Here is a 24,917-nt window from a genome sequence, read left to right on the forward strand (position 1 = left end):
ATCTTCTTCCTATTTATACCACTTACCAACTGCCTTCAGTTTCAAAAACACAGTTCCTGCTCTGCTTTACTATTATACTTAACAACAACCAATTGAAATTTGCGGCTTCTGTTTGTCTCATATTTCAACACCAATGGCTGACTTGGATCACTCTTCTGAAGAAAGTTCTGTGGATTCCAGAGGTACCCATTTCAACTTAGAAGTTTTTCCTAATCATTCTAATTCTTGGTTTCTGCCATTTTTGATTATCTATTGGCTGACTTTGATCAAATCATTGATTACTTGTCTCTGAATTCTGGAGGTAACCTTTGAAAGTATTAATCTTTCCAAATGATTTCAACTAGTTGTTCAATTATTTCCACTCTTATGATACTTTGATAGGTAAACCTTTGAAAATCTGTGTTTCTTGGTTTCACTTCACGAAAAAGTTCTCAAATTTTATATTTATAGCATGTTTTGTTTTCTGGGTGATTATACATGATGTAATCTCTCTTTAATGATTGCTTTGGGGATTTCTGTTTTAGTTCTACTCACAAGTCATGCATGCTTTTTTCTCTATTTGCAGCAGAGGATACTAGTCAAGACTCTAAGCTTGACTTTTCAGAAGATGAGGAATTTCTTATCACTAGGATGTTCAACCTGGTTGGGGAGAGGTAGCTATAGTTTTCAGTTTCTTTCTTCTTTTCTGGTCTAAAATTTTTCCCACTTTGGCTGAAAGATTTTGTGTTTATTCCTTATACAGATGGTCTTTGATTGCTGGAAGAATTCCTGGAAGATCAGCAGAGGAGATTGAGAAGTACTGGAATTCAAGATACTCAACAAGTGAATGAAGAACCAAAACCATGAAATTGGAGTACTCGGTCTCAATCAGAGCAAGAAATTTTGGGGGTGTTAATGTTAATGTAACAATGTGTGGTTGTAGTTATATGCATGGAATTAGTTTTGCCAGTTTCCTTTGCTTAAAATTAAGGAGAAGGGTTACTGTTTTGTTTCAGGGTTTTGCTTGCAATCAAATGGGGGCATTCTGCAAGTGATGCCCATCTATGTAAATTAGTAATTGGTATGATGTTGTTGGGTTGAAGCTTTCCATTTTTTCCTTTTACTTCTGTTTTCTGAACATTAAACGAACTCTAGTGGAAGTAAATTTGGTTGGTTAATTAGCTGCTTCATGTCAAAGTGCCATTCAGGTGTATTCGCTTTTCAGAACCCAATCTTGAACACCCTATGCTTCATTTTCTTGAACAGAATTTAATTTTCTTCTGTGAATGGAAAGTTGGAAACCGATGGTGTCTTGTGCACACCCTATGTTCACCCTATGTTTTACAAACCCTATTACAATATTATTTCCGAATGAGTGATTCGCAGTTATTACAATATTATGAGATGGGAAATGTATGTAAAATAATAATGCACTTAAAGGCCAGTAAGTCACTAATAAGTGACAATCTTGGACAGTTGGACAGACGTACATGTTTCAAAGGCCATTCTGAAGAATCTGAGCCTTTTCAGCTGTGTCCTTATTGTTTGAATGTAAAGCTATCTTCCAAGCCTCCTAATCCCGGAAGCAAGATAAAGAATAGTTTCAACAGTATGAGTATCACACACACCAAGAACACCATATCACATATAAGCTTTTTCCTCATTCCTTTCTTTGAATATGAATGCATGCAATGGTTAAAGTTAATTTGCTCGTCAAGGAGTATCTAGAAATCGATGAATTTTACTGGAGTTGGTCATTTGTAATCGGAAAGTCTGGTAATTTTCATTAGAAGATGGCAATCAAAACTGCTGTAAGCTTCCCAGTTCTTCACAACCTATGTTCATTGTTCAATATAAAGTTAGAGAAGACTTAACCGGAAACTCTTCCTTACTTTTCTATAGCACTGTCAGAAAAGATAGAGTTGCCAACTCATTTTTGGCAGAAAGCGAAGGAATTTTGACATATAAAGTGAAGAGATCTATTTCCACTCATGTGTTCAAATATTTATAGACGAATTGAAAGCTAAGAACATCGAACATAATGATTTAAACATGATCTAAGGTCAAAAGGCACCATTTAGAAAGAGGCGTAAAGTAAACAGCACTACATATACTAGTTGTACCATTCGTGATCATATCATACTATAGAATGTCAATGATTTATAATGAATAAGACCGTTTGTTCATATGTAAAGACCGTTAGTTCAGTTCCTTTGCATCATCATTACAAGGATCCGCATGCAAAAAGATCAAGAACTCATAAAAAGAGGACAACTCGGAGAGGATAAGACAAACATACCGGTGTTGATATACACAATGTGATGATGCATTTTGTCGATGCTTACCCTACTCGCAATCGGATGTGAAAATATGATCGGAAAGTGGGTTAAGGAAATCCGTATCTTAGCTAAGGTAAAGAGGTCTTTATTATCCAGAGCGGGACACCGCTTTTTTAAAATTAAAATGTGGGACTCCTTATTTGGCTCACTTTTAGGTCACATTTTCATATCTCCACCGTTCAGTGTCTAGAACTTAGTGTGTAGATCATTCATGAAAAGTTTCATTTAAGTTGGATAAAATTTGAGTACTGAATTAGACTAAGTGAATTAACATAACAAAATCTGTCAAAAATGAACCGTTCGTGTAAATCGCGATTACAGAAGCTTAAATGATATCCAAATTGGGTGAAACTTTGCAGAAATGACCTACAAACTTTATTCTAGACACTGAATTGTGAAGATGTGAAAATATGACATAAAAGTGAGCCAAATAAGGAATCTCATATTTTAATTTCAAAACGGTGTCGCGCTCTGGATAAATAAATCTCCTTCTACTTTTGATGAATATGATTACCGTTATTGTTAATGCTAACAAACAACATTATTGTTAACTAGGAATAACAGAACGAAGTTTCTCTAGTGAAATTTGTACATTGCGGAACACTTAATTAGATGATCTATACATTCACTGTATTGGAATCTCCTGTTCTAGAAATTCTAGATCTTTGTTACAAAATTTGAACTGATCCAATTTAAGATCAAGGTCTGATCGATGAGAGCGCATATGGGCTAACCGGGCCACAACAATGGGCTCGTAGGCCTATTCTTGAGCTTAGGTTTGTCCAAGTATACATTTGGTTTTGAACAAACACCATCTCACAGAAAGAATCTGGAAGCTGATGAAGTTGTCAGCCAATATCTAGCTTGAAAAATAGCACTGAAAGAGTCTGTAGAAGATAAGAGACCTGAACCAATAGCTGAGGCAATATGGCCTAAATCTGACAAGCTAGTCTCAAGCCATACTCGTTAGAAAATTGACTAGCCACCTTCCCTGCTAGAGCCTCCACTGGCCCCGGATCATAAACATGTTGATCGAGTACATATAGCCAAAGAACAACCAATCAAGCAGGAAAGATCCCAATGGCTTATGTCTCTGTTGCTACCTCACCTATCCATCCAACTGTGATGAAACCATGAATCGCTCGCGCGGTTGAAACCATTGAGATTTGAGAAACCTAACCAAAATTTTGTTTAGAAAGAAAGATCTTCCTAGTAATTAAAATTGACTAAATTGTAGAATAATTCTGAGATATTGTTAGTACAACGACAACGTACACTCGATGAGATACTGAACTCACAATAGGATTGCAGAACTTCATTAAGGTCGACTAACTTGGTTACGTACAGCCAACGCATACTTATTTGAACATTGTTGAATTAAAGTTTTCATGCATCCAATCCCGATGTGAAACCCTAACCTAGATATGAAAGAAAGAGTAACGGGGTACCAGACATAACTTTTTCGAGATGTGAAACCCTATATTCAGTTAGACCCTCAATCTGTTCAAACAATATATCTAGCTCACTGTTTGATCATGTCATTCCACGATATAGATCATGGCCTGGATTTCATTGATTTACACCTACATATATCTGGTGAACATGTTATGAGATATGAGACATCAGTAAAGGAATTAATATTGCTTAATTTGACAAAACTAGCTAGTCCATCGTCACCCAGTTTTTTGTAATTTAGCAGATTTGATTACTGTCGAGTACAAGTGATACAGCAATCGGGGAAAGAAGAGGAAATCGATGATGAGGTCCTCAAAGATATGTGCGGATAAGAAGGTTCTTTTTTCTGCCTCGAAATGCTCAAAACCCAACCCTAGCTGCCTGCTAAGATTAGCCGTAGCAGCAGCAGCAGCAATTGAGGACCACCACCCCAAGTTGAGTCTAAACTAGAACAAGCTGCGAGAAAATTATTCATCACTGTTTGTCACCAATCGCTGCGAGAAAATTATTCATCACTGTTTGTCACCAATCCCTGATGGCCTGGGATTATTAAGTTTATCTGGATATCAATTTGGGACGGTGCAAATGTATCACTCCATGTTCATGACGTCCGTTAAGTTCTAATACCAATCTCTTATTTTCTATACATATCGATCACCAAACCAATAATCTCGTCTCCTAGCTACTGCAAATGCTATAATTCTCAGCTATTATATTCCATATCTACGTGTGTGCTACTAGTTCCACAAGGAACTTTGTAAAATAATGGTCAATAGTCAAGCGATCCATGGAGGCATATGCTTGAAGGTAGAGATTGAACAAGGCAAAAGTGTGTACCAAGAGAAAGTTACATAAATGAGACTATGAGAGGATAAGACTGTTCAACTAGTTTAGAACTTTAGATAGAAGATAGGCTTATCTTCCTTCACCTCACCTCCTTGGGAGTCCGAATTCCCAAACCCTCGCTGCCCATTTATACATATCGATGCCCAGTTTTACTACTAACTAGTCTAACAAGTATCACCCCTGCAGATTATTTATAACTATACGTAGAGTTGTGTAGAAAAACTACATCAATACAGAAGACAAAACCAAAAAACTTCCATTGCAATCCATTTGCCTAAAAATGGCACTGACATGTAGTATCATATCAATTCCATTTAGCTACAAATGTCACAGCCGTGTCACCTAAATTTGTTGCCACTTGGGAAGAAATTAAGACTCATTTCCCAGATCGAAGAAGAAAACAGACAACCCTAACCTGGTTTAATTCATCTTTGTAATTAACTCCAGCTAGCAAAATTTTTCAGTTTCAAGTAAACTGAACCGTGTATATCTATTTCCTGGATTCACTCACCGGTTTCTTTTTTATTGGCCATGAACTCATGATTCATCAGCACTGCAAACCCAGAAAGCGTATTGAAAGATGAAGAGGCCAACCGACTAGCTTACCTTGGCACAACTGAGGCAGTTAAGTAATTAAAATAATAATAATGAAACTGGGAAACAGAATCAGTTATATGCAAAAATAGCTTGGTGACATCATTTGAAAGTGGAAAAGAAGAAGACAATTAAGCATGGTGACTCTAAGTGCATGGCATCACCCTACGTGCCTGCAAATGCAGCTCCCAGTGGACAAGTTCCGCTCTTTTTCTGCAATAGATAAGTTGCAACAAAGAACCATATTTACTAGCTAGAAGTAAATAATAATATTCAAAAAGCTAGCATAGTTGGAAATTTTCTTGGGTTTTGTTTCTTTCTTATCCACAACGCCACCGGTTTTTGCAATTGTCACAAGAATTGTTATCCTGCTCAGTGGTGACCGTGGTGTTATAAATACAGGCACTTCTAGGAGGTTTTCTCACCATGAACTTCTCACTAGTCCTTTAGCAAAAGCCTATTATACAACACCCAAGTTCTTGCCATGGCTGCATCTTACTCAGTGCCTTCGATGGTAATTAAACCCTTTACTTCAACAATTTCATCTCCCTTTCAAGCTAGCTAGTTCTTACTTCACTTCAGTTTCCTTTTCTGTTCTTTGCTTCTAATCTCAAGCAATTTGGTTTTTGTCTGGTTTCCAGTTCATTTAAAGTTTTCTTAATTAAGGGTTCAGTTTCATTTTGCTATTGAGGGTTAATGTAGTTTTATTACTGTCGGTGGGTTCAACACATATGATACATCGGTTCTAAGTGCACTCGTGTTTAGTAGATGAAAGACCACCGCATGCGTATCTAGTGGGAAAAATATTGGTGTATTTCAGAATTAGTACTGCTTAATGTATTTGGATTCTTCGGTCAGTTGCAAAGCCTCTGAAAATCTGATGAATCTGCATGCATGTCTTAATATATACGATTATAATGATCTTGATGTTGTTTTGAAGAAGCACCCTTATATGAATTGTCCAATTAACACAGATAATGGAGGAAGAAGGAAGGTTCGAAGCGGAGGTTGCGGAGGTGCAGGCATGGTGGGGATCCGAGAGGTTCAGGCTAACAAAACGACCCTACTCAGCCAAAGACGTTGTGGCACTCCGAGGCAGCCTCAGGCAGAGCTATGGCTCTAACGAAATGGCGAAAAAGCTCTGGAGAACTCTCAAGACTCACCAAGCCAACGGCACATCCTCAAGAACCTTCGGTGCTTTGGACCCTGTCCAAGTCACCATGATGGCCAAGCACTTGGACACAATCTATGTCTCCGGTTGGCAGTGCTCGTCGACACACACCAGCACCAACGAGCCGGGTCCTGACCTAGCTGACTACCCCTACGACACTGTCCCAAACAAGGTGGAGCACTTGTTCTTTGCTCAACAATACCATGACCGTAAGCAAAAGGAGGCGAGGATGAGCATGAGCAGGGAAGAGAGGGCTAGAACTCCTTATGTTGATTACTTGAAGCCCATCATTGCTGACGGGGACACCGGCTTTGGTGGCACCACCGCCACGGTGAAGCTCTGCAAGCTCTTTGTGGAGCGTGGCGCTGCTGGTGTTCACATTGAGGACCAGTCCTCCGTGACCAAAAAATGTGGTCACATGGCTGGCAAAGTGCTTGTTGCTGTGAGTGAGCACATCAACAGGCTCGTCTCGGCGAGGCTGCAGTTTGATGTGATGGGAACCGAGACGGTTTTGGTGGCCAGAACTGACGCCGTGGGAGCTACCTTGATCCAGACCAATGTGGACACTAGGGATCATCAGTTCATTTTGGGGGCAACGAATCCTAGTGTCAAGGGGAGAAGTTTGGCTACTCTTTTGGCTGAAGCAATGGCTGCTGGGAAAACAGGAGCTGAGCTTCAAGCACTTGAGGATGGCTGGATCTCAATGGCACAGCTGAAGACATTTAATCAATGTGTGACGGATGCGATCAATGCAACGAACATTGGTGAACATGAGAAGAGAAGGAGATTAAGCGAATGGGCGAACGATGCTAGTCATGAGAAGTGTTTGTCCAACGAGCAAGGCCGCCAGATTGCTGAGAGGTTGGGGCTTAATAACTTGTTCTGGGACTGGGACTTGCCTAGAACCAGAGAAGGGTTTTACAGGTTCCAAGGGTCCGTGGAGGCTGCAGTTGTCCGAGGATGGGCTTTTGCCAACCATGCTGATATTATCTGGATGGAGACGGCCAGCCCCGACATGGTTGAGTGCACGAAATTCGCACAAGGAGTAAAGACCATGAAACCAGAGATAATGCTGGCCTATAACCTCTCGCCCTCTTTCAATTGGGATGCTTCTGGAATGACTGATGAACAGATGAGGGACTTCATTCCGAGGATAGCCAAGTTGGGGTACTGCTGGCAGTTCATAACACTGGCTGGTTTCCATGCTGATGCACTAGTGATAGATACTTTTGCAAGGGACTACGCGAAGAGGGGAATGCTGGCTTATGTGGAGAGGATTCAGAGGGAGGAGAGGAACAATGGAGTCGACACGCTTGCGCATCAGAAATGGTCTGGTGCTAATTTCTATGATAGGTACCTCAAGACTGTCCAGGGAGGCATTTCTTCAACTGCTGCTATGGGAAAAGGCAAGTCATCTTACTCTAATATCTTGCTCTCTATTACAACCTTTTGGCTCTTATTTCAGTTTCTGTGTTCAACATACAATCACAACCTTTTGGCTCTTATTTCAGTTTCTGTGTTCAACATACAATCATACACTGGAGTTTTTCACTTCATACTTCATCCCAAAACATCCCTCTTACTACAGTTGTCTGTTACCATTTGTTTTACAGGAGTGACTGAAGAGCAATTTAAGGAATCATGGACTAGGCCAGGAGCTACTGATCTGAGTGAAGGCAATGTTGTGATGGCAAAGGCTAGAATGTAAGGTTATGGTCCTCAGGAGTACTATGGACATTAAACCCAGCTCATATATTGTGGGATCTGGGGTTAGAATAATGTGTTGCAATTTGCAATCATATAATAGGTGAAAATTGGAACATCCTGGGGGTATATCTTTTTTGTATTTGCCGTGCCCTTGTTTGTGTGTACTGTAATGGGATAATTCCCTAAGTATGAATTTGTATCATTTCATTTCTATTAATTGCTTTCCTACATTATCAATAGTATAACATGAGTACAAACAAGATACTATCCTGCAATGTTTCTGGATATTGGGTATTAGAAATAGAATACAAAAAAGTTCATCCCTCAAGGAAGAATCAAAAAATGAAGAGCAAAGGGACAGTACCTTATTATTATGGGTAAAGTTGTACAAGTATTAGGCCGAGTATCTGTGTGGATGATTGTTAAGCTGGCTTGGAGAGTTGTTACTTCTTCCATGGCTTGAGAATAGAGAGGACAATAATGAGTGCAATGATCAAGAGCAAGATTATGGAAATGATCATGCATTTTCTCGATTTCTTTTGCAAGCTCTTTGCAGTTGTTAGAGCATCTGTCCCTGATTGTACATGGTCCACTGCATTTGTCACCTGCACCAGATTAAGAAACTTGTATCAACTCAGTTTGATTTTAATTTTCTTAATTGTAGCTAGCTCTGTGCTTAGGTTTCTTACTACTGTGCGTGCAAAGCAAGTGTAAATGAAAAATGCATTGGGCTTGTTGATGCAAGAAAGATGGAAGAAAATCTAAAATCCAAGCAGGCAAAACATCAAGATGGAAGAAAATCTAAAATCCAAACTAACCCAAAGATATTCATAACCAACTTCCACATTCCACTCCACCTGATCGACACTATCACACACAAAAATAAAATCCCATAAAATAGTTTTCCTAACTATGTGAGGAAAAAGATCTTAATTATAGACCCTCAAAGTTTGTTCCTCCAAATCGATCCATGTTGTAAACTTTCAAAAAAGTTTATGATGATGATTAAGGTGAATACGAATCTTCTTGTTATTATCTCTGTAAATGCTGTAAATTTTAAGTCGACAACAAATCTACCAGATTGACACAGACCACGCATTAGGAAGAAAAATATGATTATGTAACATTTTTCAAGTTAAAGAGTAAAATTCTGGTACATGAAAGCAATAGATTGATGCCATAGCGCGTTACTGTGACTTTAATACTAGATATGCATGTGACTGTTAATCTACATGTCTATATATTTTTCCACATAAAAGAAAAGAAAAACAGAAAACAACTACCAGTTGCAAAATTATATCCCCAATTTCATTACATGTCTGATGCACCATATAGTCTCATTACATGCACCGGTTACCTATAATCTCGTTACGATACATGCAACATATACTTTGTGACAGTATTTTGCATACACGTGAGAAGGTTATAGATAACCGCTGCATGTAAAACATCAATCTGGAAGAAGATATGACCTCAAAATTTTTCGGCTAACGTTTTTGTATCATTTTCCACCAAAGCAAAGTTGAGCCATTTTTGGTCATAAACAAGCGTAGTCTGAAATAAAAACCTCCACAAGGCTTGGGCTTGGTGAAGGACCATCCTGTAGAACATTTCTCATTTAGCATACCAAAAGAAAACAACCCCATATGGAAAGTTATGGCTTGCTGGTAAACCTAATGATGTTCTATCTTTGCTCTTGATAAAAAAATAAAAAAATAATAAATAATAAATAATAAAAAAGATTTATAGTTCAATTCCATTTTGATATTTCTTAAAAAAATAAAGAGCATGAAAAAGTCAATATTTTCACCAGGTGAGACGTGTTTTTCTAAGTGTGACAATATTACTCAAAAAAATAAAAAACAATCAAACTGAAGATTCAAATTTTGTTAATTTCTGCAAGGAAACTGAAATTGTTAACTTCGAACCAAAATCATCCCTCTATAAGTCTTAGGACAACTATACACATAATATAATTCCGTACTCTGAAATGTGCAGCACCATCAATAAACCAAACCTCACAAGAATACACAGACAAAATGAATCACTCAAAAACCAGAAAGGAAAAAGGAAACACCATAAAGAATCAAAACCAATTACCAAGACACACTCTTCGATCCTCACAGATCTGAATTATAAAATAATCCCCAACCAACTCATTTACGGTCCTATATTACATGGCGAAAAGACTAGGGTAGACTCGAGCACCCTAGCTGCTTTTCCATGGTTTGAGGACACCAACAACTACAACAGCTACTATAATTAAAAGAATCATGATGGCAATGCACGTCCATTTTCTGGAGTTCTTCTGGAGTTTCTTTGCATTTTGCAGTTGAGTTGTCCCAGATTGCATATAATCAACTGTATTCGAAACCTGAACACGATCCCCATTAACACAGACGCAAAGTGATACACAATCACACATGCAGTACACAGATATCAACACATGCAAAATTAGAATCAAACCTGAGTTTCAATGTTATCTAAAACCTCTCCTTGAGCATCAACCAAGACTGCCATATCGAGGTAGATCTGAAAAGTTAACACTAAACCATATCAGACATGTTAGCTACAGCCTACAGGTACACAAGACCTTATGCCTTGTTGCACAGTACAAACCTGATGCAAGTCGAGAAGCTTTTTCTCAATTTCTTTTACAGTGTCATGCCTCTCTTGAATTTCTTCCAAAGTATTTAGTACCTGGAATCAGAGTACGTGGTTTACTTCTCATTTTAGGCAAAAGTTCCCAAGGTGGAAGACAAGAGGAAGATTATAAAAATTCTACATTAATAGAATATACCTGTCCCCGTCCTTGTTCTTGGACTGCCTTCTGGAATATTTGCTCACTATTTCCAGTTTCTATTAAATTGTCAATTGTCTATAAAGATGAAATGAATTGACAGGTTAGAAACACACTCAATACATGAAAGGGCTGAACTCTACAATTAGGAATCTGGCTCACCTCTTCATCTGGTCTAGTTCCCGTAACTGTTTGACCATCAATGAGAAAACATAAGACCAACCATTAATAACTGTGACAATAGAACTATAACACAAGTATCTTAACATGAAATGTATTTAAAAGGCATTCAAACCTGTAATGACTCTTCTCTCCACAACCTCACGATATTCATCTTGGATTCTTTGTCTAAGAGTCTAAACATATATAATGCATTGATAAGAAAAGAGTGGAGTTAACTGAATCAGAGGTAACAAACTGAATGTGCAGAGTACATTTACCTGAAACTCGATCATTATCTCCCTAAACTTTTTCGTCAAGGAACTGCCATGAAATAAAATTACTTTACATCAGCTTAATAGATTATTAAATCTAATATAAGGAGTAAAGTGCTCTATAATTTAAAACATAAGTACTATATACAAACTTTGTCATGTTCATCCTTGATCTGTCAACACCCGTTCCCTTCTCACATCCAGGCTTCTGTCGGTTGGCTAAGTTCTGGGGGAGGATAATGGGAATCAGTAAATAACAGAGAAAATAACAAGAATATCACAAAGCTGATATATCAAGGAAGAGTTATTAGAGTATTACATCTTTGCTTATTCCTTCTAGTTTTCCTTTGACACCACGGGCAATCTTTCCCACTTCATCAATATCTTTTTCCATCCGCTTTTTGATTGCTGAAACAAGGGTAATTGTCTCAGTCTCTCAGAGTACTGAGCATGTAAAACTATGACAAGAGTAAATAAAATAAGTAAATGAAAAAATAAAAGAGACCTGGAACAACAAGTAAAACATCAGAATACACAATGCTCAGGAAACAGTTACTGACAGTATTCCAAGTTCTGAGTAGTAGGATATGTTTGCTGAAAATTCTATATTTAGGTTAAAGCTTTTCAAAATATGGCCGTTGGAGAATAGTTTATACCTTTCATGGCAGATGCTTTTGTAACAGATTTTGACTCCTCATTTGCATCCTACAAGAAAAGTTCACGGTTAATTCACGGTTAATTTCTACTTACTATTCTTATGCATACAAACATTTTCAACCGTCAAATAAAATCCAAGACCAGCAATGTTCAATTAGTCTTAGCGTAAGGTGGACTATTTCGTAGGACGAAACGTAGTAACCCATAAACACTTTCTGTCAAAATGTGTGGCAGAGATGAGAACGCCACAAGTCTACAAGAGATCATAGGTTCTAACATAAAGATGAAAATGCAGATATAACATAGCCATGAGAATAGTCAATACAGAACCAAAAGCCGGTGAAACGTAGATCTTCAGACCCCAATTTTAGATATGAAAAACACATATCTATATTAATACAAACTAAAACATAGGTATCGTAAAATAGACATGTACCTTAAGTTTTTTAAGAAGCCCGGATAGTTTCTCCACCTGTTTCTCAACCTCTTGGATCTACACCAAAATAAAAACATTGAAGAGCAGGAAGGCCTGACTTGAGAAGATATGAACTTAAATGAAAAAAAAAAATAGTCAACAAAAAAGAAAAAAGCAAACTCTTCACCACATAAAGCCCATAATGCAAGAGGAATAATCAATGTATGCATTTGATTAGGGATTTCTTCTTTCATGTATTCTCTTGATAAAAAATAATGATAGAATGCAAAAATCCCAAATGATTCACTATTTATGTAGTCTGCAACCCAAAGAATGATAATTTTGTGTTGAGGAAAAACCTGCTTATTGAAACTATCCATTCCGGCATCAGACATGCTACGAGGAATTCCCATTTCAATATCATTTGTTCCAGAAGGCTGAGCTCTTGCCTCACTGACAAACGAATCCTAAAGCCAGAGAAAAATCACACAATTTAGCCACTGACTACAGAACATTGATAACCAATCTGGCAAAGGGAGATGCAAAACAGTTACAAATTTAGCGATCTGTTGAACTCAAATTGATGCCTTCTTATTCAAATTTTTACATGAACAAGGCTTTGATGTCAATAATATTTGATTCAAAAACATACTCCTGCATAAAAAATAAAATAAAAATTATAACAGAAGCAAATTATAACAAAGGCACCCTTAGATTCAAAGTTTGAAAACTCAGAACTCTGTTTCTGTCTTTCTACACTTTCCCTTTCAAACAGTCACCTCATCAACTGGAGGGTAAAGTGTCACTGAAACTCAATTGATTGCGATCTTTATAGCATCCTATACAAAATTTGTCTTAAATTACATCTGATACTCACTAAAAACACGAACTTCACATAAACATCAGCAAGAAAAGAACCATACAAAAGTCACCACCACTAAAAGAGCACCAATTCAAAACCAACAGCATAAACCCTTTTTCTCAAGAAAAGCAAACAAACCCAGATCAGAACATCTTCAGTTATGAAACCGAATTCAATCAACTATCACAGTCAAAAAGGTAGAAACTTTAAGGAATTGAATGAAAACCCAATTACCGTAAGCAGGTCGTTCATCTTGAACAAGACTCAAAACCCAGAAACAGAGAGAAAGAGTGAACTCTGAAGAAGATGGAAGAGCTGTAAGAGTGATGAAGGTGTCGAAATCTTTTTGGGTCGTTGTCCGGCGATGGTAAATTGGAAAAACGGAAGAGGAAGAACCAAAAAGGACAGAGAGGCAAACGGAATGAGGCCACGCGCTCAAAACGAAAGGCGTTACGTACGAATTTTGCAATTAATTATATTTTACGTTGATAATGGAGTGAGAGTTTATGCCACAAGGTTTATGTTCTGTCTGACAGCCTAACTTACCCAATGTCTACTGAGCTGTGAGATTTTATTTTTTATTTTATGAAGAAAAAAAAAATTGTTCTTTTTGAGTCCATGATAGTATTCAATTGGATTGATAAGAAAATATATAGTACTTCAAATTAGGTTACCTGGTGCAAATGTAATGGTTCCATATGGAACTATTAGTTGAGAAAAACAAATTGATTGGAGAATTGGTTATGACATGGATGACTCATGAATGTGATATATAGGAAGGAACCCTTTGAAATAGCTTGGGACCTTGGGGGTTTGAAATGTATTCTTTAAGGGTTTTCTTAGAGGTTTTGTGTATGTGTAGAATCAACGACTAGACTAGTATTGGTAGATTCATGGCATATTTGTTTATTTGGTAGGAAAAATGTCATGAATCGAGGACAATAAAAACAAAAGGACAAAGAAATCAATATCAAAAATCATTTTTTTTAGTTCTCATTCATAGTCCATGTAGTCCATGTCATCTAAGTACTCAAATTCAAACCAAGAGGCCTATAGTAAATAGTTTGTTTGAGTAAAACAGTAGTTATATTAAATCGAAATTTGTGTGGCTGTATTTGACGATCTCCAAAATTAGAGCTAGTTAGAGTATTATTTAGTTGCATAAAAAGATAAAAGGACTGAAGAACTTAAGATTTTGTGATATTTCAATGAAACCATGACATTCAAACTTTGACTTTAACTAATTGATCAAAAGAAATTTGAAATTAACTTTCATAGTTGAGAGTAATTGGTTACAAGAAACCTCTAATCAGGACTGGGCCAAAAATAAAAACAACTGGACTAATGAGCTCAAATATAATTCGAAGGCCTAAAAGATATAAATCCGGACCAATTTCCTTTCATTTTCCTGGTACTGAGTTCCATTTGGGCTTTATAAGATACTTGACTCATCAAAATGGATGTCAAAGATGGAACTCTGCAGTGTCCTGAACGAATAGTTTAGTTCATATGCCCCATATTGTCACTGCCTTGGTGAACGTTTCTCTTCCGGCATCTCAAGCAAAACAAAGCAAGTGTTAATCACATAAAAACCATATTTAGCATTCAAACGTTTCTATCTTAGCCACAAGGAAACATATCCTACCTCCTATAAATGAGTATCTTACATGATCACCACTGCTTCTTCATTAGCCATCTTATCTCAAGGTTAGCAGGTCTCAACTTTCTCAAGAACCCAGAGATATGATTAGTGCCAGAAGTCCGAGCAGAGGTCTCAAAATCTGTTGCCTTGTCACTACTCTTTTCTTAGTAGTCTCCCTGATTGTCATGACGATATTGGCGCTCACCGTTTTCAAGCCTAAACAACCCGAGATCAGTGCCCGACCCGTCGGAGTCGAAAACATTCAGTACACACTCTTTCCAAATGTGACGCTAAATGTGACACTAAGCATGCTCGTCACGATAAATAATAAGAACTATGGAAGCTTTAGTTTCAAGAATGCGACGGCATATGTTACTTACCACGACACAGTTGTAGCCTTGGTTCCAATGGAGCATGCTTTTGTCCCTGCACGAGGGAAAATAAACATTACCACCTCTGTAGATCTTATGGGCGACAAGCTGATCTCAAACCCTCATTTCATGGAAGATGTCACTAGTGGGATTTTCAATTTGATCTCTACTGCTGATTTACATGGAAAAGTGACTGTGCTCAAGTTCGTGAAGTTTGGCGCTACGGCTTTTAGCACCTGTGACATCTCATTTTCCATAAAAACCCAGCAAATCGATTCTAAATGCAAATCCAAACTGAAGATGTAATTCATATCTGGAAAACTTGGTATGCTGCATGACGTACCTGCTCATCTTGTACTGCTTTTTGTATATTTTGGAAAGTTGCCGTTTATGTAAGTTAACACTAGTGTCAAAACCTCGAGAGCTTTTTCTTCTGTATATATAAATGGATGAATTTCACCTTCTTCAGTCAACAATCTATCTAACAAACTCATTCTCTTCACACTAGCTAGCTGCCTTTTTCAACTTCTCATTCATTATTCTGATGACCCAAAAAAACACCTAGCCTAATAGTTTTGAGAAATTAGTTGGAATTCCATGTGCATGCTATTCAAAAGTGTAGCTTTCAATCACAGATTTAGGATTGCAACATTTTCTAGCAAAACAACCAAAACGATCCTTCATGTAACGGCTAAAGAAAGAGACTTGTAAAGATTGTGGTTGGATGTCGATAGTGAAAGACAAAAAGCATGGAGCCTTTCCAACAGGAACACACACTTATTTCCGTCTTATCTTAAATGATTCAGAGATTTATATGTTACGCGTTTGCAAATGTAATAACAGATACAATGAATCAAACACTAAATTCAGAATAACACACTAACAGACACATGATATAATTTTATCGAACTAGTGCACTACAACAAAACAAAACCTATGTATGAAAAACAAGCAATGTACGTAGTTTCTTAATATATCAAAATAACGAGAAATATATGATGCATAACTTGTAACTAACAAGACAACGATAGATTATCAAAGTATTTAAATTAAGTTCTGATTTATTGTCTGAGGTGGAAGAATCAGACCTGTGACTACATTGCTCCTCATTCACGTCATAAACTTAATTGTCCTTTCAAGACCTCAAATTAGTAAAGAAGATGAATCATGAATGAATGTAGACCAAGTTTTACACTTCCTTGCAGCCGTCACAAGCTTCTTCTTTCTCACATAAACACAGACAAACACAAATTTGTGCATTGTTTATATGGTTGCAAAGATATGAAATTAGGTAACCAGATTATATGCTCAATCTAAATTCTTTTGTTTATTAATAGATTAGAGTAGTTTAGGGCCGGCAAATAATAAGCTAATATTTGCGAGCTAAGAAAAGTATATTCATGCTCTCGATCATGTTTGAGCAACGAAGTGTTCATCAAAGTCTGAATCATCAGTAGTATATTATTCGGATTTGATTGTTTTTTGGGGAATAATTAGTGATCGATTCGACTCACGGGGCCCTAATTTCACTACTATTTTCTCATCATCATCACGGGGAGTACTAGTACTAGTATTGCCTGCCGTATTAGATTAGAATTTGGAAGATATCGTGTATTTTCTAAAGTCAATGCTAAACCAAAATACAAGTCACCATTTAATTTGGTGGAAGATTGAATGAATTCATCGACTAATTCTGAGGAGGCATATTATGCATCGATTCGTGGCACATGGCTCTAGTTCTAATCGCCCTCTAATTCAAATCAATTATCATTTACTCCATCGCCGAATAGAATACACAAGTATAGTAGTATAGAATTTTCTGAGACCAGTTTCTTGTATTCTATGTACAATGGTATCTAGGTGCCGGCATGGCCTCTCAATCAAAGACCAAATGGTCCTAATTAATCAAGCAACGCATGCAATTTAGGAATAAGGTGATGTATAAATGTCGGAATTTGGCAAAATCTTGATCTTTGATTCCCTGTATACATACATTGTTATGGGATGGATTATAATGGTCTATTAAGTTAAGACAACTGTTTAAGTTAATTATGTGCCGATATGCATGTCTAGTTTTGTATCTGATCTGATGGATTGTATACTCCATAGATACTTATATGACAAATTACATGTTACGAGAAGCATGTTAAATAATGAAAACTGAAAGTGAGAGTACGTTCTCTCCTCTTTGTCCAGCTGCGAGCCATTTCATCTTCGTCAAGCAGGCGTCGTCGAGTCGGTGTAAGTCTGATGTGATCGCGGTGGATGTCTGAAAGAGAGGATCGAGCATTACTTGTGGCCTCGATCGATACTAGTCGACGGATTGGATCGATGTTGGGAGATGGAAGGCAGTCTGGCGCGGCTGTCATATGACTCAAGAGTCTATGTTAGATCATATGAAAATGGTTTGACATGGGATGCGCTTCATGGATCCGATATGGGGGAAAGATGTGATTGGAAACAACTACACTTATCCTTGGTGCTGCGGGAATGTGATTCTAGCTTATTGTAATTTAGAAGTTCAGACTCAACGTCTCCACCTTATACTCACTAGCAAGTTTCACTAACGACTAAAGTGTAAAAGAAAATTTTGCATTCCCACATGAACTAAAAACCTGAAATCCTAAAAGACAGAACCAAACCACAAAACAAAAGAGCCAATATTTAAACATTGAAATGAAAAACTTTGTGGGTGACATGATCCCATAAGCGATTTGCCCGAGTACGTGGAATAGGGAAACGTACTAGATGCTGTTTGCACCTACTTTTAGTAGTCCATAAAGATTGTCAAAAGAAGTGAGTTCAGCAGTTTGGTCGAGAATGTTGACGTTCGGCCAAGAATGATAATTCGGCCGAGGATGAAGTTTGCATTCGAACTACAAGAGTTGAGCCGTTGTTCCACGTTGGGCCAAAGACCAGAGTAAGGCGCCAATATTCAAATATTACTAAGATGTATTTCGGTCATTTGGCCGAAAGGAGGGTCTCTTAGCGTCAAGAGAAAGTTTGGTCGGACTAATGTATACAACGGGCCAAATCCAATAGCTATACGAGTCGGCCGAGCCCATGCAACGATCTCGGCCATGAATTGTTAAGGAAAGAGAGTCTCAACAAGGAAGGACTTCAATCAGATCGAGGTTTTCAAGCAAATACGCATCACAAACATCAGTCAAATCAGAACATTCATGTGTGATTCAGCCAAGAAAGGAAATAGGATGTCCAAAAGATTTCATGACGTAGAGGAACGTACTAGCTAGGTTTTTTGACTTGTATATATAGAACCTTGTAACTCATTTGTAAAGGGTCCTGCACCACTCAAACAAATCAATACACAAACTTTACACACAACTTATCTTTCTATTGCTTAGGTACTTTACTTTCCCTATCAACTTCAAACCTAATTTTATTTCTTTGTTTTATTTTTAATTCAGTTCTTTACATTCTCGCACTTTAATCTTCTTGTTCTTTATATTCATGCACTTTATTTATCGCACATAGGAGTAGTTGTAACATAGAAGTTTCGTCCATTGATCTCTTTCGGCCAGTCCGGATTGGGTCAATGCGATTCGCTGTTCACACACACATCACATCACAACGCTACAACAACCGAATCCGTTTCATCTTCGTGTTCACGGTGATTTGCGAGTATCTCCACCCGATAGATCTCTCGTCAGTCGCCTGAACATTCGAGTTCACCCAAGAAGTAAACGTATTTGAAGATCCCGGCGACGCTTAGCCGAAAGTCCTGGTAACACAGGCACTAGAACCTAACGGCCGAGAGGGTTCCTTCCTCGGCCGACAATCATTTGAAGAAGTCAGATCAGGCATACTACATCAATCAAAACCTTGCTTGGCCGTCTCGGCCGCGAGTTGGCACGCCCGCGCAACAGAAGGACGTTTGTAGCCAAGGATCTCGGCCTCAATTCGGCCGAAACGATTTTTGAGCAAACAGATGCAATTTAGAATTAACACGGCAAAAATTACCAAAGAAACGAGCACTTCCGTAAGTGTTGTTATCATCTCTACTTTTCTTTAGACACTTGAAAAAAACAAAACACTCACACAAATTAAAACACAAAACCTCTCCGAACACCCCTCACGATGTTACACTATTAACATCTTTTTTTTTATTCTTTTTTTGTGTGTGATTGATATTACACTATTACCATCTCTACTTGTAGGAATCATCTGAAATATAAATTTTCAATCCGAGTTGAGAAGAAGGTCTAATCAAAGCTTCTGGAACACGGACTTGTCTATTGCTTCAGTTGCTTGTTGGACCTGATCGATGTTACTATTGCAAATTGATTGAGCACTGAGATGGACTCTCGATCTACCGGTACCGGTCCTCCTCCACAGGCTAAAATCACATTATTAGTGGTCGTTAACTATGTGATTGACCACCTAACTTGGATTTGCATGCTACTAATCAAAATATATCCCAAGCCAAAAGGATTGGCCGATTAAGATTTCTGATAACTAGATATCACCAAAGAAATCGATTCAAATTTAGTTTGGATGCTGACGGGTATCCCATTCTCAGTTTCTCACTGACATATCCAACCGAGTCTGCATATATATTCCACAAGTCTGATCGATCACACTTGAAATATTTGGTTCATGCAGAGCACATATGAAAAACTAATCGCTACCAAGTCCACACTTCAAATTATATTGTATGTAATTGATTAATATATACTATTGAGGAGTGGACGATTACCCTAAGCAAGGAAGGAGCACTGCACATTATCCGTTATATATGCTCTTCATCAAATTCTTTAACTAATGATGATGACGAACCAGAGAACTATTGATGACCAACCGAAGAATATTTACTTGGTCAAGACCAAATACTAAGATAGCAACATTCTTGATTATTTGACTGCTATTATTCAACTACGACTTGCAATCAAAATTTTCATATTCTTTGTTATGTATGGTGTAATTATTAGATTGGATGATCCTAATTAAGATTGAAGTTCATGTACTCTTGCAACTGAAAATTGAGTCTACGTTTCTTTTTCCGGTTAATACTATTTACGGATGAATTCTACTGTACTTTTGAAAACATAGCTGCATATTCCGGAAAAATATCGGCATTAGTTTGTACATCCACTCTGTGATTCAATAATGGATATTAGAATTCGAAACCGCTTCAAAAATCTCAGACTGCTTTTGCGTCTAGGGCTTATCAGACTTCGTCTATCTGGCGGTGCTCGCTGGCGTTGGCCGCCATGCCGAGCTGGGCTGCTGCCGGACGGACCTTGAAAACCTATAGAACTGGTCTCTTGTACTACTGTTGGAAAACAATTTTTTTTTCTTTTTCATTTTCTCTGAGCCATTTTTTGGGCCTTTAAGTTGTAAATAAATTTTTTTTTTCTTAATTTTGCTAGTTTATTTTCTAATAATTTCCTAACTTTTCAAGAAGAGACATATATGCACCGGTGTGCAACAAATGTGTCTCTAGCACAAAGTGTCCGCTAGTTACCTCTACAATATGAAATGTATAACGATAGGGTAAAATACTGTATAGTCCTTGTGGTTTGAAGTTAACATTTGTTCAATCTTTGTGGTTTTATTTTAATTTGAATGGTCCTTAAAATCACGATTTTTCATATAAATGATTATTCCATCAATTTTCTCAGTTAAATGGCTGATATGGCTGTTAAAAATTACAATGTCTTTTTAACGGCCACATAAGTATTGTAACAAAAAAAATAGACAGAAGAACCATTTGGATAAAAAATCGTGACTTTAAGGACCATTCAGATTAAAATAAAACTATAAGGACTGAACAGATATCGACTTCAAACCACAAAGACTAAATAAATTTCAATTCATAACGATATGTCTAGTGTATTATGTGCCACAGTGAGTAACACATTTAATGGTAGGTCTGTCCATTACGAGGCATGAACAACATGGTATATAACGGTCTATCATACGTAATGAATATATCAATTTGCACCATGGGCTCGATTGAAAAATTATTAATGGAGATTGGAAAATATATGAAGTTTATGATTTTAGTTGAATTTTTGTTGAACTCGCTTATATTCTCTCCTAAAATCTCTACTCTATATGAATCATAAATCATATTTTTACTGACGATGTTGCTCACATTTGTAGAGGTCACTGACTCACTGAGTACATTAAACTTAGTTATTGGTCTAATTCATGGGTATATATATACCTAATGTTAAGAAGTTTATATTAAGATGAATAATTCATCATGATCACCTCATTATCCTATGATGAATGTAATTCGGATTAATTAGCAAGTTGATGTACAGATATTCACGCATCATTAAGAACTTTTTGTAGACCATAGCTACAAGCATCCCTATAGAGCTTTAGCTAATATTGTCAATTAGCATGCACCAACTTCGGCACTTTGGTGGACAAGAAAACTATACATCAATAATGACATGTTTGGTTTGCATAGAAAAAAAAAAAAAAAAGAGCCTTATCTTTCATCCATCACAAGCGATTAAGAGAGGAATATATATGAGTTATATTATATAGTCGTTGAAATGGTGGTTGTTGTACGATTAACATCAAGGCATATATGTATTTGCTTAATTCCTTTCACCCTCTTCGCTATAAGTCTATAATACCAAACAATTAAGCACATACTGTAGCTAGGTACAGCATCTTAACCTTTAATAATGGTTAGAACAATCTGAATCGGAGACGCAAGAAGAAAGGTGTAGAGGAATGTTGAGGGGAAAGAAAGAAATTAAAGAGTCAATCAGCATAAGAATAAAATGGTTGGGACTTGGGAATATAGCTGAGCTAAAACTGCTCGATGATCACCTGCCTTTATAATCCTCGTGCACATGGAGGGGTCTTCCATTGCAGCCGTTTCTGGGTATTTCTTTATATGAATATGGCCTGCAAGAGGTTGAAGATGAATCAATATTTAAACCTATCAATCTACTTTTTCCTATTAATTTAGATATTGTTACGACTGGCTGTCTTTCTTGCTTAGCTAATTCCTAGCTATATATATACTGTTTGCTTTGAGCGTACAAGGAAGTGAAGGAACTTAATTACATCCTTTTGCTAGGATTATGCTGGGATTCTTGTGCCCCCTTCCATATATAAATGGCATGTTTATTAACCTGGAATGGAATTGAGAGTGGTGTAATTGATTCCGGAATGGGTGAATTTCGGCGTTCACTAACATGTCAAGGTATTAGAATAGATGTGGGTCACACTTGCTTATCAGGAATCAATTCCTGATAAAACCCCTTATTCGATACCCAAGGGAGGAGATGGGTATCAGAATCAAGGTAATGGAATCAATTTTTTCTTCCCAAAATATCCTCACATAATTATAATATTTCTAAATTACTCAACCCTAAAAATATATATTGTATTTTAAGGGTATTTTAAATTCATTTTGTGTAGGGGTATTTTAGTAATCAAACTAGTTTTAATTCCGATTTCATATGATAAGTAAACAACACCAATCGTAATTAGTTTCATTCCTGTTTTGATTCCTTATGATAAGTAAACATTAAAATGATATGAAATATTCTCATACCGATTCTTATTGATACCGATTGTTTTTTATACCGATTCATGATAATTTTCATTTCAAGTTAGTAAACGTGCCCAATGTTTGCATAACTATTAAGAAACTATATCAATATCTTATCGATCTGCAAAAAAGTATTTTGTATTGTAATTATTTTGATAAATTCATTAATTTATAAGAAAACTTTGATAACATATTCAGTAAAATGTTGTTTGACATGTGGACAATGATAAAATTCGAACAACTTCTATCTCGAAAAGAATCAGTTCTTTTTTAACTCAATCAAGAGCAATTATATAAGAACATATACTTTGTTTGGCTTGAGTTTTACATTATGTAAACCTAAAAATACATATACATATCAGTACAGGTGGTCGAGTTGATAATTTGAAGCCTTCAGGTGCTTAACTACCAACTAAGATACAAATTATCAACTAAGATACAAACCTGCATACCCGGATTCTAATATCGCCTTCGCTCGGAGTTATACTTCAGTCTAAACTTAAACAGATACACTGTCACTGGTGTGTAGGATATTTGCTCATCAGTCAGGTTCATTTAAGCACGACAATCGCTAAATATAACTATACGCAAAAGGGCAGCCTTGTTTGGTGACTGTATTACCAGTTTACCACGACAATCGCTTTCATTTGCGACTTTGATTACTTTAAGCAATTCCTGCTTGATTCTAGGGTTGATTAGCTAATTTATCAACTTAGAGGGCAGCTTCAAAGAACAATACTGTAATTTATCTCTTATTAGCCATCACTCTGCTTATTACGCCACGTACTTACATTAACGTCTTAATTAATAAGACACGTAGTGGCATCATAGAACTTTTACTAGATAGTCTTGTACCTCATAGGCTCATACAAGTTCAATTAGTCTTAGATTATGTTCTATTGTAGTTGAGGAATATAATACAGCCCTACAAGTTCAATAGGCTCCTACTGCCAATGAAAACAATACAGCCCTAATTCTTATGACCGGTTACAAAGAAAATATATATAAATATGCAGAAATCAGAACCAATAACCAAAGATAACTATTTACATATAGCTCATTTTATGTGAAGAAATATACAACATTTATATATCCACAGAATTTTCCTTTAGTATTGTTACAAAGTAACTCATAAGAGTTTGGATACAATGGAGTTCATTGAAAATTAAACAAGATAATTCACTAACAGATTTAAAGGAACCAAACACAACCCTTTTTTCTTTAAGTCTGTATTTTGACCATTTTTCCCTGAACAATCACTACTGTTTTCATCTGCCTGCTTCATTTCTGCAAAATGCTCTTTACCCTACAAAATCAACAGGAATAATACCAAACAAAGGGAATTAATCTGCTAACCAATTACCAATATAAATGATAAATTAAAAGAGGGAATAATTTATTTTACAAGCTAAAAAGAACAATTAATAATTGAAGAATTAAGAACAAGAAAAGAATATACCAAAGAATTAATGTTGATACGATGATCTTCTATCTTTCTGGGATTCATATGATCAACTGGTCTGAAATCACCAATCTACATATTGATAAACGGCAACAACAGTCAATTAATTCCTAGAAACATGTATAAGATTATATATAAAGGGAATTCACAAGAAAATTGATATATACTTCATCGATCGATCATCAGACCTTGGGACTATTAACAGGAGAACTAGCAGTATCCTCCAAATCATGATCCCCAATCTTCTTGGTTCTTGTTTTCTTCAATTTTTTCGGCACGCTGTTGTTATGCGAGACTCTCCATGCGGCACCAGAAGAAGCATCAGAAACCAAAGAAGAGCAGAAACTAGCCTGTTCTTGTCTATTATTGTTCGAGAAATCTTCGAAGTACTTAGTCCAACCACTCTCTTCCTCCTCATTGCAGGAGAACGTCGCTGCTGTTTCATTAGAAGGAACAGCTCTGATCATAGACGATGAACCAAAAGACCTATCCATCGTATCAATCTTATCAAAAAAACTAACCAGAAGAAACTCAAATAAAAAAGAGATAAGCTCTAGCTAGCTAGATTTGGTCTTGCCCGAGAGAGAGAGAGAGAGAGAGAGAGAGAGAGAGAGAGAGAGAGAGAGAGAGAGGAGGACGG

General features: G+C 36.9%; 5 protein-coding genes across 5 annotated transcripts; 3 read left to right on the top strand and 2 right to left on the bottom strand.

Annotated features, from left to right (window-relative positions):
* The first annotated feature begins 49 nt into the window (after window positions 1-49).
* LOC101312283 (transcription factor CPC-like) lies at window positions 50-1,372 on the top strand. The gene is made up of 3 exons (XM_004287884.1): window positions 50-182; window positions 569-653; window positions 743-1,372. Exons 1-3 carry the CDS (start codon window positions 134-136, stop codon window positions 828-830), a joined length of 222 nt encoding a protein of 73 aa, XP_004287932.1. The 5' UTR covers window positions 50-133; the 3' UTR covers window positions 831-1,372.
* Window positions 451-24,771, bottom strand: LOC101296524. The gene is made up of 5 exons (XM_004289111.1): window positions 24,466-24,771; window positions 24,275-24,349; window positions 23,873-24,121; window positions 19,296-19,299; window positions 451-463 (listed from the first exon to the last, which is right to left on the bottom strand). The coding sequence occupies exons 1-3, from the start codon at window positions 24,769-24,771 to the stop codon at window positions 23,981-23,983; spliced, it is 522 nt and encodes a 173-aa protein (XP_004289159.1). The 3' UTR covers window positions 451-463; window positions 19,296-19,299; window positions 23,873-23,980.
* LOC101311703 (isocitrate lyase-like) lies at window positions 5,574-8,332 on the top strand. The gene is made up of 3 exons (XM_004287882.1): window positions 5,574-5,727; window positions 6,188-7,790; window positions 7,998-8,332. Exons 1-3 carry the CDS (start codon window positions 5,698-5,700, stop codon window positions 8,090-8,092), a joined length of 1,728 nt encoding a protein of 575 aa, XP_004287930.1. The 5' UTR covers window positions 5,574-5,697; the 3' UTR covers window positions 8,093-8,332.
* On the bottom strand, window positions 8,525-13,725 carry LOC101311996 (putative syntaxin-131-like). The gene is made up of 13 exons (XM_004287883.1): window positions 13,494-13,725; window positions 12,757-12,864; window positions 12,419-12,475; window positions 11,982-12,030; window positions 11,645-11,733; window positions 11,478-11,551; window positions 11,332-11,374; window positions 11,187-11,247; window positions 11,054-11,079; window positions 10,892-10,969; window positions 10,711-10,791; window positions 10,558-10,623; window positions 8,525-8,696 (listed from the first exon to the last, which is right to left on the bottom strand). The coding sequence occupies exons 1-13, from the start codon at window positions 13,509-13,511 to the stop codon at window positions 8,535-8,537; spliced, it is 912 nt and encodes a 303-aa protein (XP_004287931.1). The 5' UTR covers window positions 13,512-13,725; the 3' UTR covers window positions 8,525-8,534.
* LOC101296241 lies at window positions 15,087-15,578 on the top strand. Its single transcript, XM_004289110.1, has one exon. It carries the CDS (start codon window positions 15,087-15,089, stop codon window positions 15,576-15,578), a length of 492 nt encoding a protein of 163 aa, XP_004289158.1.
* Window positions 24,772-24,917: the final 146 nt, after the last annotated feature.

This window comes from Fragaria vesca, linkage group LG1 (genome assembly GCF_000184155.1).
Source record: "Fragaria vesca subsp. vesca linkage group LG1, FraVesHawaii_1.0, whole genome shotgun sequence".
Lineage (NCBI taxonomy): Eukaryota > Viridiplantae > Streptophyta > Magnoliopsida > Rosales > Rosaceae > Fragaria > Fragaria vesca.